We start from the raw sequence: 14939 nt of genomic DNA on the forward strand, positions 1-14939 counted from the left end.
TGATTCCGGCCGTGCAGCCGGAGCCACCCCGCTTGCCCTGTTGAACATTAACCGCATCCCGCCCGCATGGCCAAGAGGGGACCCGGGCCCAGCTGACAGCGGTGACAAAGAGCCGGGACCGCTGAAAGATTCAATTTAACTTTCCCTGTCTTCGGGGACGGCACTGCTGGCGCTTTTGAAAGGCTGGAGCAAAGGAGCATTGGTGTCCTCGTTTCCCTTCCTCCCTATTGATGTATCATTGCCAGGATGAAAAAGGACGTCTCAAGAGCTTTTGAAAAACTGGGTGACTACTCAAGGCATTTTATAAAGGAGGAAGAAAGGGAGAGAAAATAGCGCTCGGCAGGGGGTAGGAGGATGCTGAATGTGGGCCTTGTCTGTCTTTTCTTCTGCTTGAAACCTGGCGCTGTTGTTCCTACTTCAGTTCAAACTGTCACCTTTAGTTCGTGATGGCTTTACTGCCCTTGCTCCTGAACCTCAACAGATTGGGACTTATTTACCTATTCACACTCCGCTGTGGAACCTCATTAATAGGCTTATTAGCCACCCCATTCACGTGCAGGAGCGCTCACAAAAAAGATTCCAGCCACTTTGAGAGGAGGAGGAAAAAACTGTAAAGAGATTATGCCCTCATTCAGCAGCCTAACTGCTCTGAAAGGCGCCCTGGGCCCGCCGAGATCTCTTGAAGCCTAAATATGATGACAGAATTGATCCCCCCTCCCTCCCTTTTAATTCCAAACATGCTTCTGCTTTTCTCAGATTGAGGAGCTGGGCTGTTGTGGGCCACTTTTAAGAGAATGGGGCTCATTTAAGAGAATAGGGTCTATATATAGTCGCTATAGAGTGACTGCTATCTTTTCATTCCTCCAAAGAATAATTTCTGACAAGTGCTTCCAGCCATTGGGAATAGGTGTTCTGATTTTGTCATTTTTAGTGGAATGCTTCCTTTTCTTTCAGCGTATGCAAAGATATCGATGAATGGGGCAAGGTATTGCGGCTTCCTGTGCGGACAATAATTTATGTGGGAATGCGTTAACAGTGTTTTCAATGGGCAAGGGACATGCTCGGACCCGGGAAAAAGTGGATCTGGACTGTGACATCTCAGCTTCTCCATTAGAGCATTCACACATGTGTGGCTTTAGGACGAAAAAAAAAATCCAGCAAACAAAAAAAAGCAAAACAACCCCAAATTGTGTTTCTGATCGCTTAGAAATTTGCTCGCTGTCCCTCCCCCAGCTGCGCTTGCTGGGCACACGCTACAGAAAACTCTTTTGCAGCCTGTTTTGGTGCCTGCAAGTGGGTACCGTTGTGTTCCGAGCGAGAGCCCCTGAGGATCCCTCTGTCCATACTGCACCGAACACAAACGTGCAGTGTCGCTGTGCTTAAATAAACTGGTAAGTGCCGATTTGAGGCACCCAGCACTTACCGATTTTGCTGTCGAGCTGCTTTTACACAACAAGCGCCACCCGCACGCTCTATCAGCACCCTCTCAGTTAATGGCATCGAAAGCAAAGGTTTGGTTAAGCAACTATCGGTTTGAACTTGCGCTGAAGTTTCAGCGCTGGCATCGTGCGTCGCTTTGCATCGGTGCGCCCGGGCAAGCAGCGTTTGCGGGGCTGCTTCCGCGGGGCTCTCGGGGCACCGCACGCTACAGGGTCGCGGGGATCCGGGGCGGCCTTGCGCGGAGGAGGCTCCTAAGGGAGGGGGTTACGCGTGTTACCCCATCCCTCCTCTTCCTCCTCGGGCGCCCCCGCTCCTGCGGCGCCCGCGGCTCCCGGCGGGGCGGCGCGGGGGAGGCGGCGGGCGCCGCCATTGGCAGAGCGGGGCGGCGGCGTCCAGGAAACGGCTCGGGTTGCAGCGGGGGGAGTGCCCGGGGGCGGGAGGAAGGGAGCCGAGCGGGGCGGCACGGGGAGAGCGGCGGGGAGAGGGGAGGGAAACGGGCAGAAAAAGGGAGGAAAAAAAAAAAAAAAAGGGGAGAAAAGAGGCGAGGGGGTTGGCGGCGGAGGAGGCGGCGGCGCCCGGGCGGGCGGCTGGATGGGGCGCACGGGGCGCCGCGCGGAGCCGCTCGCCGGTGCCCGCGCGGGGAGAGCGGCCGGCGGCGCCGGCAACGGGCGCCTGGCCGCGCTCAGGCGGTAGCTGCCGCCGGGCCGGGTCCCGCCGCGGCTCCTGCCCCGCGCCCCGCGGTTCCTGCCCCGCGCCCCGCGGGGGATGCGCCCCTGAGGAGCCGCCGGGCGCTGCCCGCGCCGCCGAGGAGCCGCTTCGCCCCGCGCCGCTCCGCGGAGCAGGTAACGGCGCCCGGCGGGACGGCGGGGACGCGCGCGGGGGGCCGCGCGCTCCTGTCACCGCGGGCGGAAAACGCCGCCCGGTGGGTGCCCCCCGCACCGCGACGCGCGGACATCGCGGAGCCGACGGCGCGTCCCGGGGCGCGGGGCCAGGGCAGCGGGACCCCCCCCCGCTCCGCCGGGTCCCCGGGGCCCCCGGGCCGGTCCCCGCGCCCCGACGGGCAGCGGCAGCTCCGCGGCCGCCGCGACGCGCGGGTAGAGGGGCGCGCGGCCCGGGCGGCCCCCGCCGCGGGTCCCCCCGCGTGTGTGTGAGCGCTGGGGGGTGTCGGCTGCGCCGAGATCCGCAGCGAAATATATATTTAAATGCAAAACGGCCCGTTCAAACAGTGATCCATTATGCGCTTGGTGTGAAACGCTATCAACATTTAAAACTTCATTGTCTCTTTTGTACCAAATCCCTGTAAATCTTCCACTAGCCTTTACTCATTTTCATGTGAAAAGCCTGTTTGGGCTGAATAGACAGCAATCAGCAGCCTCTGGACTTCTCTCTCTCTCTCTGGAATGTCAATTAAAATGCAGATTTTTTTTTCTGATCTCTTAGTGGCAAAAGACTTGAGAAAAACAGGATAGTCCTGGAAAGCAAATGAAAGGAGTTTGAACAATGAAAAAGTCCTGAAGCCGCCAGCCGGTTCCCATTAGTCCCCCAGAATTAATGTTTAATAGCTGGGATGCTCAGATCTACTTGGAGACTGACCTGTGATGCAGAGTCTTGTTATCTTTGTATGTATATGTAGATCCCCCCCCACACACGTATATTTGTTTTTCATACATGGGATTATACAAATGTGTGACAGCTGATTTTAAAGCTGCACGTACCTGGATATTTATTTTTTCTGATGGAGCTACTAGGCTGTACTTGGGGCATTTGGGTTTGCTTTGAGGAGAGAAGCTCCGATTTTACTATTCTCTGCCTCAGAGAGAAAGATGCTCAAGACGTATAAGCAACGTATAGATCTGGTTAACGTACCCTGCACATCGTCCTGTCCCGGGGGAGTGATAAGCATCTTATAGACAACAGTGGCAGCAGATTAAAAAGAACACGGAGCGTTGAATTTAATTAATGCCACCGCGGAACAAGTACGACTTGTTTGTGCGTGTGCTCTCAGCAAAGTGCAGCTTGCAGGAATTTGGTCGGGCTCCCAAACCAGTCTGCGTTCCCATGCTTGTCAGTTTGGCAAAGCAATCCGGGCAGGTATGTGAGGAGGTGAAAATTGCCTCGCTGAGCGAGTGGCAGGGAGAGGCATCCATCAGGGCGGCTGACAGCTCCTCCGCGCCGCGCGCTCCGACAGGGCTCCCTTTCAAGGGGAAAAATAAACACTACGTGTGGCTCTCGCTGAGGCTCCGGGAGGGATTATTGTAGTCAGGAAGCCGGCGCTGGGGAGGCCCAGAAGCGTGTGGGGCTCCGATCCAAACGGCGGCACGGAGGGCCCGCCGTAATTGCCCCGCGCAGGAGGTCTCGCCAGGGACGTGTCCCCCAGCCACTGCAGCCACTCGGCTATGGAAAGAATTTGATTTTGTTGCTTTTCCATTGGATTTTTTTTTTTTTTTGAGAGAGGGGAAAGGGCAATCCTTGAGGCACAGTCGCTGTCGTGGTGGTGGAAGGTGTTTGGTTGCATGGATGGAGGCAGAGTTCTGAGTTTTGCTGCCCCTTTGCAAGACGCTTCTTTTGAGTTTTGTGTTGGCCTGAGGATGAAGAAGCCCTTCTTTCTGCTGGCAAATGTTCAGGTGCAGAAACGGTCAGAAACCTCCAGGTGAGAAGGTGCGTTGGCAAGGAGCCTTGTGCTGCAGGTCAGGACGTGGGACGGTGGTAGGAGCTACGTGCTTTAACTGGCTTCTGATGGAGCCTGAAGGTCTTCAGGAGCTGAAATGTGAATGGAATTGGTGCTGATTGCAGAACAGTCTGGAATATGTGTTAGTATGCCGGTATGATTTCTTTTTATTTTGCAAAATTATGATTACATTTTGCATTTATGCACCTAGCCTTTAATCAGGTTTCATGGGGTGATTCGTGGAAATTGAATTAACATTCTATCCAGCCTGTTAATTGGGATTTTTACCCCTTTGCAGCTGCATAAACGCAGCGCTGTGGCTGTCAGACAGGGGATCAGAGGGTGTTTGGGGGTGGCAGTGGCCAGGAGGGCTCGTGAGCTCCTTCCCCAAACCCCCCGGTCCCGCAGACAGAGCTCACCTCGGTCCTGCACCTGCCCAGCGCTCACTTCAAGAAGCTTCACAAATGCAGTGGTTTCGTGGTGGTTCCACTGAAGACTTAATCGTGGTTGCTAACTTGTGGGCTAGAAGGGGACTGAGCGTCGACCTGGTACTAGTGGAGGCAAAAAAAAACGCCTTCAACTCTCATGGCTTCACTAGAAATACCATGTGCTAATGATTTTTTCCCCCAGCTGCCTTATTTATGTCTTCTAAAATCCACCTCTACTGACTCCATAAGTTATTTTATGGAGTATCCAGCATGACAGATAAAAACCTCAGCAGCATCGCTGCCCTTAGCACAGTGAACCTGGTTTGTGTGCAGCAGGTCTTAGCCAGAGCTTGAGAAAATTCGAGTGCTCTTTTTAAGGGTTGGCTTTGTGAAGGGAGAGAATATTTGTCCGTGTTTCTGAGTGCCACCTGTGGAGGTGCCACAGGGCTCTGCACATTCCCATGGCTGGGATTTTTGAGCAATTTGTCTTTATGCCTACATTTCACCCTTCCCCTTCTTAAGGCTGAGGGCAAGAAGGAAGAAGAGGTTTTATGGAAGGGAGAAGGATGCTGGGGAGATCTCCTATGAAACAGCAATCTGCATCAAACTCAATAGACATGTTAATTGCTTGCAATGCAGTTTAATTAAGAAGCACCTCTGCAAAGGCTAACTGGACTCTCAGACATTCAGATGGGCACTGAGCTAAGGTGGAAGGAGGAAAGCGTATGGAAGATGTGGAATTCCTCAAGGAATATAAAGTCATCCTGGTTATTTAAGCCTAGGGAATATTTTTCAATTGTTTTCCTTGTAGAAAAGTATTGAATTACTGAAAATTCAGCTGGCTGCAGGACTGCCTAGGAAAAAGCACTGAAAAACAAGGCAAACTTACATAAACCTTCAAACAATAACAAGAAATAATTTGTATAATTGTGGTAATTTTGTAGCATTAAAGGTTATGTGCCTGCACATGCGCCTGCTTTTATTTTCTTAAAGCTGTATATTTTTCTGTCATTAAAATAGCTCCCTAAATATGTGCTGAGAAGTGATTTTGTGAAAACAAGGAGGACTTGGTTACGCCTCAGGTGATGATGGAAACTGCTAACAGAAAATGAAAAGTCACTCACTTTTCACATATTCCTGAAGCTGGAAAACCACTTTTCCCACCCTCCTCCTCCCCCTGTCAGCGCTGTCTGGGGCTTTGGGCAGTTTTGGGGCAGTTTTGTGCAGTTTTGGAGCAGTTTTGTGCAGTTTTGGAGCAGTTTTGGGGCAGTTTTGGACAGCTGTTTTTGGGATGGTGTCACTGACCCTGCTCCGTGTCCCTCTCGCCCGCAGCAGCAGAGGACGTTCCCGGCGAGGACGCGTTCCCGAGGCCGAAGGCGCCGCTTTCTGCCCATGCTTCTGTAGAGGTGCTCCGATGGGATTAACGTCCGCATGGAGATATGGAAATGGACCAGGAATTTACACTAAAAAGATGGTCAGCTGGGATTCGGGTTGCCTTATATGCCTGGTGGTGGTCACCATGGCTGGACTTTCCCTGGCTCGACCTTCGTTTAATTTAGTCGTTGAAGACGCCACGTTGGAACCTGAAGGTAAATCATTCTGCAGTGCTTAATTATGGAATATAAGTGAATTTTAAATGCTTGAATAGCTGAAATAGAATTCAACGTCTTTATGTGCTTTCGTAAATATAAGGCAAGTAACAGCCTAGCCCTCAATAATTCCATGGGTTTTCACTCTTCCTGTTACATATGGACTCTGTTCAATATTTAACCACATGGAAGCAAGTGGTGTCGGTGTTTTTTCTGAGTTTCTTATTACTTTATATAATCTCAGGGTATGCCTAAAAGTTGTCAGGAATGGTCTGTAAGAAAAGCAGGGTATCATCCTTGCATCCTGGGTACATCCTGGCACCTCCAGAAATGACAGTGTTGGTCTAGCTCCATGTTTAAGTTAAGAGGGAAAGAAAGATCCCGATAATTTCTCCCGGGATATCCTGGTTGTTTAACTTTGCTGCAAGCAGGAAAACAAGTGTCTCCGCGTTATTGCTGTTGGTAGTTGGTTACTATAAATGTCCCTGCTGTTGCTCGTGTCCCCAAGCCATCGGTGCACGCCGTGGATTGCCGGCTGTTTGCATTGGAAGAGCTTCCATAGGGGTTTGTTACTGGGAAGGGAAAGACTCACTGAAACATTCATATTGAAAGAGATGTTTTGACGAAACCTCCCACTTTGAGCTTGTATCTGGTGGTGTTTTTATGGATAGATCTTTCACCCAAACTTTCCAAACTGCTTTCCTTCCGTAAAGGGTTAAGCAAAGGCTGCTGTTTTATTGGCACGAGTTGGCCGTGTTATCAGAAGGATGTTACTGTTTTTGGAGGACCCTTCCTGCTCCCTTGCAGGGAAAGGGAGCCTTCCTCCATAGGGCGCTTGTTGGCTCCTCAGAGAGCACTTGCATTTCTAGTAACTACCCAAACGATACAATTAACAGTAATTAATAGCCCGCAGATCATTTATTTAGCCAGCAAGCTTTCTGGAGACAATATGGTCTTTGCCCATTTTACTATTCACGTGCAGGATTACAGCTTTGTTTCTATATAATAAATTTTCACGCAAAACGTTTCTACCCATTGCCTCTAACAATAGATGCCACCAGCTCGCACATTTTTGGAATCCTTCCCAAGTCCATTTTTATTGATGGCAGAGCTTGAATTATTTAGCGGTGAGGAACCATCCTCTCTAGCAGGCATTCCTGAGAAAGCCTAAGAAAGTGTGGTAATATTGTCATCTATCATTGACGGGGCCTGTTGATAGCAAATACTTTTCATTTTTCTTTTTTTTAGAGGTTACATGAGAATCAAAAACCCCAGCTCTCACCAACACTTACTGTTTTATTTGTTAATTGTACATCTGGTGCCCTTTTGGCTTTTCAGAAGGAAAACGGCAAAATCATGAATAATTTTGGTTTCCCGTGAGCTGCTTGCAGTGATGACCCCTAGACTTAGGGCTAAGTCAGAATGTGGTTGCATGACTGGTGAAGTATTTTGCAGGGAGAAGAGCAACGTTTTCTACTCATGCTTGGTGATCTTTTATTTTCAGCTTTTCACTATCGTTATTTTGAAAAGCACAGCTTAGAAGTGAGCTTCTTCCAAAATGAATGTCCAGCGGGTAAAATCTTGGTTTTATCAAAGTGTAAATTGTTAAAAGGGATGTAAAACATCTTCCCTGGGCAGGGATGTTACTTACGTGAAACAATTTCAGATGTGCAAACCCTGAATCATTACCAGAAAGGAGAAAAAAAGCTTCCAAGTTAATGGCATAATGAGAGCTTTTATGCTGTAAAATACAGGGAATTGTGTGGGATTTATATCAGAGATTTGGGAAATAAAACCTCCTTTATGTACTTCATTAAATCCCTTTAAAAAAAATACCGATTTTCTACACAATCACCTTCCCTGCATTTCATCACTGCCACCCACAAGCTCTCTGGGCTGAAAACAAAACAAGAAACCTTTGGGAAAAAAAGTCCTTCAAAGACAAAGCTGACCTTTTTTTTCCTTTTTTTTTTTTAAATTTTGTAAATGCCAAATACCTGTGAGCAGAAGGTTGGGTTGCAGGGTGAGGGGCTCCAGCAGCAGCAGCTGAAGGTGCTGAGGCATCTGGAGAGGGTCCACAGGGCTCTGAGATTTCATGACCTCCTTTGATCCTTACGTTTGATAACACCTATTTGGTGTCTCTATCCATTGGTACGTTCCTCTTGGTATTTCCTTTCCCAAACTTCCCACAGACTGGAGCTGCCTTAAATCTTGTCTCGTTAGGTGCTGGGTGCTCTCATTGTAGCCCCAGTGACTCCAAAGGCAACTTTAGCGGGAATCGGGATTGGAGCTTTTCATCTCTTTCAGTTGTAATATATGACATCTAATGGACACATATTCTTGTCTTTTAGCTAAACGCAATACTAGTGATTGTATATATGCACGTATAGGCAATACACAATATATATACACAATATATGCAACTATTTTGTGCATAGTATCCAGGTAAATATGTACTTAGCACAAGCAGTATTGATCCAACGGGGGATTGAACCGCACAGATGCGGATGCAGGACGCGATGCCTGTGGGACACTGCAGGGCCTCCAAGGATTCTGCTTGTGGCTCTGTGCAGTCCCGCTGGTGTCTTTAGTGGCAAGCTTTGATTTTTACAAAGCTCTGGGCTGGCAGAGCTCGCAGGCTGCCCTGTGACCATTCGGCAGAAGCGTTTGCACCGGGGACAGTGTCTGGAGCCCCCGTGAATGGCAATGTCACTGCTGATACAAGGGATGCTCACCAAGGGCTGGGGCCTGAACCTGTTCATGGCCCTTGCTGTGTTTTCTTCCTTAAGCCGTGATGGGTGGTGACATCTGAGGCCATGAGCGGTGGGAGCACAAAAACAGGACCCGCAGGAATTCGGGGACTGCCAACTTCCGAGCGGCATCTTGCATCCAGTGTTTATATACATGTATTTTACTCTAGGGAGCTTAAAGAATTTCTGCTGTTAAGTATTTATATGTCTACCCCAGCGCGTATGAAGGAGTCATTCTCCTTCTGGCACCCAGGCTACGAAGCCCTTTGATGATAGCCAACATTTCACAAGGGCTTTGACCGCACACATAGGATGAAGGGTTACTTTGTGAACTGAATAATTAGTTTAGACATATATTTGATAAATAGCAAGCTCTCCCTTGACCTTTCTGTACCCAAGTTGTGTGTTATCGTTCTGCTGGGCAGCTAATTTAGTCTCTTCTGCATGGAGCGGCCTTGGAGCGCCCGCTCGGGTGCAGCACCAGTGCGTTTTAGCTCTTTTAATTTAGGTCAGATTTCAAAGGACTAATTTAAGGCTTTCCACAAGAGACAGCCTAATTCCATCTCCTGTGAAAGTCACAGTAGTTTAAAATGGGCCTTAAATGTGTGTTTGGGAGGTTCCCAGGAGGAGCTGGGACGGGGCCCCGCTTTAGTGGGTGATGCTTAGCTGGGCTCTGGCAGCGAGTCCCGGTTTGTCACTGGGTTTTAACTGTGTCACAGCTGTTTGCTGACAGCAAGCAACATAAAACGCGTTCTGTGCAGCACCCAAAGCAATGCATTCATTTTACTTTGTTTAAAAAGGAAGAAAGAAGGAGCAAATGGCCGTGCTTCAAGGCTGAGCTCACACGCTCCGCAGAGCCCGGCCGCACGTGGCTCCAAGTGGCATTTGCCTCTATGCAAATGCATTCACAGATTAGTATTTTCTTAGAATGAACGTTTTGTTTAGGAACACATGGAAATGGGAAGAGAACACATAGCTGTGCTGCTTTTGTATCATTAATGGAGGAAAATTCCTTATGAGAAGTCTCGTATTTTTAAGTGTTAAAAATTTTGCGATCCTCAGGATTGAAGCTGTGCAATGACAGACTTTTTCATGCAAGCAAGAGAACACCTTAGCAATATAACCGTGTGTTCTTCATAGAACCAGCACCCACTTAGGCAAGTTATGTCTTGCCTGTTTGCAGTTCTGCACCTGGTTTAATTAGAAGAGAAAATTTATTTCAGCGGAGTTCAGCAAGGGCAGGACTGAAAAGACACGGGGAACCCAAAACATGTCTGAAGTGATTAAGAGGCTGCCGTTTTGCACCCGTTTTGCTCAGGGTTTGGTTCTGCCGTCGTTAACCCCAGGCGTGCTGCGCTCCTGGCTCCTGGGCTTGCAACGGCAGCGGGAAACCAGGCAGGGAGCCGGCCGGGGCAAAATTACGGAATTTTGGAACTGATTTCAGTGGGACACTGAGTTTGGATTTGGGTTTGCCCTGTTGAGCCATGTGGCAATGGCGTTTTTGTGAATTCGACACAGTGTGCCCCAAAATCAGATTCCTTCTTGCCGTGCCAGGGACTAGCCTGGTTTTTAAGCTGATGGCAGGTGAAGCTGGAACGACTCTGAGCACAGGCAAATCCTAAATAAAGCCCAGATTTTGGAGCGCGCAGCAGCCGGGAGCTGCTGTTGCAGTTCCGCATCGCGCGATCCCGCCGCGCACGCAGCAGCAGCAGCAGAATCCTGCACCGGGCGCTCGAGCTTCCCCCATGGGCCTTCCTTCGAAAAGTAACAGCTGCAAAACACAATATTGTGCAAAAGTAGCTATTTTATATATATATATTTTTAAAGGCAAGTATTTATTACCAGTTAATGCACATCGCTGCATCTTTTTCTCCGTCTTTATTGTTATATTTGCTGTTTTTTTTTTTTACGGAAACCCTGTTTAGCTGTTTCGGAATTAGGCTTTGTCTTCCTGGGTTCTATTCCCAGAGCAGCCAGCACTGCTGGCACAGATAGGTTTCAGAGACTTCAGTTTTTGCTGGTTCAGGTCCTTTTTATTGCTTGTCACTGCAGAAATGATGTTCTCCGTATCAACTAGGGGCAGGAGGGCAAGGCGAGCCCTGGCTGAATTCTGCTATGCCTTTCCTTCAGTCGCCTTGCTATTTTTATTTTAATTGTATTTTTTAAAACGGCTGTGGTGAAAGCGTTTGGTAAACCTCAGAGAAGCTGCGGAGTTTTGAGATGTGACCTACTTTAATTCCCTTCCTCACATGCCTTTGCAAGTTCTGTGTAATTATTGCTTTTCCTCCCCCACAAAGAGCTGGCTCCTCTCACTTTGGGACATTAACCGATTTCCAGCAGCTTTCCAAAGCTCCCTGCCGTAACGAGCCCGGACGGCGAGCGGGGGATAAACACAGCTTCCAGTTGGGAGAGTTTAGTAGGAAGGGCAATGGTAGTGGGACGGGAGAAAGAGGAGGATGAGCTAGCTGGGGAGTGCAAAATCCCTTCTCCCTTCCCTTCCCTTCCCTTCCCTTCCCTTCCCTTCCCTTCCCTTCCCTTCCCTTCCCTTCCCTTCCCTTCCCTTCCCTTCCCTTCCCTTCCCTTCCCTTCCCTTCCCTTCCCTTCCCTTCCCTTCCCTTCCCTTCCCTTCCCTTCCCTTCCCTTCCCTTCCCTTCCCTTCCCTTCCCTTCCCTTCCCTTCCCTTCCCTTCCCTTCCCTTCCCTTCCCTTCCCTTCCCTTCCCTTCCCTTTCCTCTCCTCTCCTCTCCTCTCCTCTCCTCTCCTCTCCTCTCCTCTCCTCTCCTCTCCTCTCCTCTCCTCTCCTCTCCTCTCTTTTTTCCTGATTTTTCTTTTTTTCCTTTTCCATTTCCTCCCAGCTTTTCAGGAGTGGCTATTTTGAGAGGCGGGTTGTGACATGGTAGTTATCACCTCGTGCTCTCTCCCAGGGGGCTTGTCCGTGTTGTTGCCGTGTTTAAATGGGATTGGGAATCGGATACTGCGGCTAGACTTGCCTTAGCAGTCTGTGCCGAGCGGGACGAGTCTGCAGGACATTAAATTGTGGTTAGATGCAAAGGCTCCAGGCCCCGCTGCGGCTCAGGCCTTGCCTGTGATGGAGTTTGCTCTTCCTGGAGGTTGTCACCCTCCTTCGCGGGGACACCAGGAGCAGATGGGTGCAGTGAGCACGAGCTCTGCGAGGTTGAGGTGCCCTGCTCAGCGTCTGCCTGTCGCAATGTTTAATCTGCTTCGAGTAACGCAACGTGATCTGTAATCCTCAATGCTGCCTTAGGCCACCCAACACTCCTTAAAAATATTTAAAAATGATCCAGTTAAATTTCGAGCAGTTCTGGAGCTTAGTTCTGGTAAAAATGGTTTCATGGTGAAGAGTAATCGTGTTTTGATTTTCCTCGGTAAAACGGTGCCAGTACCAAAGTACCCGGGGGGAGTTTACGGATCTATCTGGTAGTTCAGACCCTGGTGGAGCGCAGCCCTTTCCGACATGCAGGATTCACATGCCGGCTTTGCAGCAAATCCACGGCGCACCCCTGCCTTCCTACCAATGCCTGGAAACCCTGGAAGTGTCTCCCATTAAAATCTCCCATTAAAACGGCCACGTGCCCGATAGCGACTGCCCCAAAGATGAGTGACTGAGAGGTCTTCAAGTTGGAAATAATCCCTGTCACACAGGGGCTTGCGGTCCACCTGGGGCTGAGCCGACTAGCCCGGCTGTTACCTGCGTCCTCACTGATGGATCCTGCTCTCATTTTGTGGAGCTGGACTTAAATTAGCTTTTGCTACTGCTTTTGGCTAAGCATTGCTTGCAGTGAAAAGGGAGCCTGCTATGCCTTGAAGCTCAGTCATGGAGAATATCCCATGGTTTATGGCCATTGAAGACATGGCTTAAAAAAGTGCTGGAGGGATGTTTTGAGGATCTTGTTTCATGTGCCTTTTTTTTTTTTTTTTCAAATCCTGTTTTCAAAGTGGTAGACTTCATGTTTTAGAGGCAGAGCAGGGAATAAGCAAGATGAGACTTCCCGATGAGCTGCTAAAATTAAGGGGATTTGTAGAGTCAAGTAAAAATGGGATTGCACACAAAAGAAACACAGGCTGACTTGCTTGTAGCAAATGTGAATAGATGTTCTGTGCGTCCAGAACTAACACTAGGACATGAAATTGTGCAATTTTTAACCTTACAGTTGTAATTTACTGCTTTTGCATGCTGAGTTGTAATAGTCTCAAATGTGGCCTTCGGCAAACCTGGAACAAAAAGAATATGTTTTTATGTTTTGTTCTATGCTTATGTTAAGTTTTTATGTTGCTCTTGAAATGTAAATAAAGGACCTGAAATAAGTTATAGTTTGGAATAGATGTAAGAAAATCTGAAAAATAATAACACCCTGTCCAATTAAATATTCAGGCTCATCCCGTTTCCTAAGGCTGGATGTGCAGTATGAGGCCTTTCCCAAGCAGACTTTAATGCTAGGCTGGAAGATGAGGTTGGTTAAATTGCTCTGTCGCTTCGTTATACCTAGAATACTGTGGGGAAGATTGATGTTCTATTGCTGAAAGGAGAAACAAGCAGAAAATGATCCCAGTCTCTTCTCTGATTGTGCCTTTAAGATACAGGAAGGTTAGGGTTTTTTTTTCACCACTTCGTTCAAGGTTGTGACAAAAGGTGATACATTTCCCCCTTGTATTGTATAATAGATTACATGAAAAGACCCTTCTGTAATGAGTTTGAAGATTAGTTAATTATTTTTGAGATTGCATTACATATGCGTTAGGTTTATATTATACTCCCCAGCACACTTAGTCAGCACGGAGACCTGGCGGAGCTCTGGGCTTCCCCAGAAACGGTCCAGGTTGGGTTTGTGGGAACCAGCGGTCCCACTCCTGAAGGTGGCCTGTAGCTGCCCAGCATGATGGTACCATAACAAAAGGCAGCAAAATAGCATTATGGCTCCTGGTGTGGCTGCTCATGGGGACATGAGTTGTGCCATGAGGTCTTTGTCCCGTAAGGAGCAGATGATGAAGCGTGGGGACAACCAGGAAGAACCCGCGGGGCAGTTCCCAGCAGCAGGAGGTGGCCTTGCTGGTCTTCTGCTGTTTGCTTTCAGCTTGGCACGCACTGAGTCTTCCCTGGCTTGCCTTCCAAAAGCACAAAGCACACAGCCAAGCCCATGGGCATGTGATACTTGGCATTTTTGACGTGCGTTGGGTGGTTGTGCACCCGTAACTCAACAATCACAAGGGTAAAGACAGGTAGGAGCAGGCAGGCTAGAAGCTGCCGGAATTTTTCATGTCTCCGTGAAGCATAGACAAATACTGTTTTTTTTCATTTGAGAAAGAGTTCATCTCCTTAACCGTGGAAATGGGGGTATGAAACATCGACCCAACTGCTCTGCACCGAGGATCTCCTGCCCCATGCAATTTGCCACCGCACGAGGCCCAGCTTTGCCACCGCTGCTCTGTTCTGCAGGCTGTGATGGGCATCCTTGGGTCCGAAACCAGGACTAACTGCACCAAGAGTAGCTACCTACAGAGTTTCTTTTCTACAATCTCCGATCTGCCAAACATTATTACACATGGCAGACCAGCCCAATCATGTGAGGAGAAAAAATTAGATATATACGCAAAGCTTTTATCTCAGCCAGTGGGATCTGCAAGTGATGGAACTCTGCAATATACCAGAATTATTTATTTTTCTAAGTCTTCAAAGCTTAGGAAAACAAGTCAGTGCAGTGTAATATTTTCCCTTACCCATGATGATGTTGGCAAGTATTTCAATTGGAGGAGATTCATGTTTTTTTCCATCATCTTAGTATATAGAACATTCAATAGGAGCTGACATGATCCTGTAGGTCTACAGTCCAGCAGGTCGGTGTGACTGAAAGCCCTGCACATGCATGTAAAATGCAGCAGTACTTACCTTGCAATTTTTCACTTTCAGGGCAAAAGGGTTCTTCCTCTCATTCGTCTCGTTTTGTCCCCCTTTTCTTTTGTATATCCATTAAATGACAGGGTCCTTAGTGAGTAGGATAATAGGACTAAAGAATATGCCAGGAAAAAGTCCTCGATTTATTTAGGAG

At 48.7% G+C, this 14939-nt stretch overlaps 1 protein-coding gene across 14 annotated transcripts in view; it reads left to right on the plus strand.

Moving 5' to 3' along the window:
• The first annotated feature begins 5870 nt into the window (after positions 1-5870).
• FGFR2 (fibroblast growth factor receptor 2) overlaps positions 5871-14939 on the plus strand; it is a 68206-nt gene continuing 59137 nt past the window's right edge. For all 14 annotated transcript variants that reach the window (XM_088520072.1, XM_010221763.2, XM_088520073.1 and 11 more), the window contains exon 1: positions 5871-6125. In XM_088520072.1, coding sequence (XP_088376198.1) covers positions 5951-6125 — 175 coding nt within the window. In that variant the 5' untranslated portion in view covers positions 5871-5950. The remainder of the gene's footprint in view (positions 6126-14939) is intronic.

Source organism: Tinamus guttatus, unplaced genomic scaffold, assembly GCF_059628265.1.
Source record: "Tinamus guttatus ecotype Peru unplaced genomic scaffold, ASM5962826v1 Tinamus_guttatus_pri_ptg000079l, whole genome shotgun sequence".
NCBI classification, from domain to species: Eukaryota; Metazoa; Chordata; class Aves; order Tinamiformes; family Tinamidae; genus Tinamus; species Tinamus guttatus.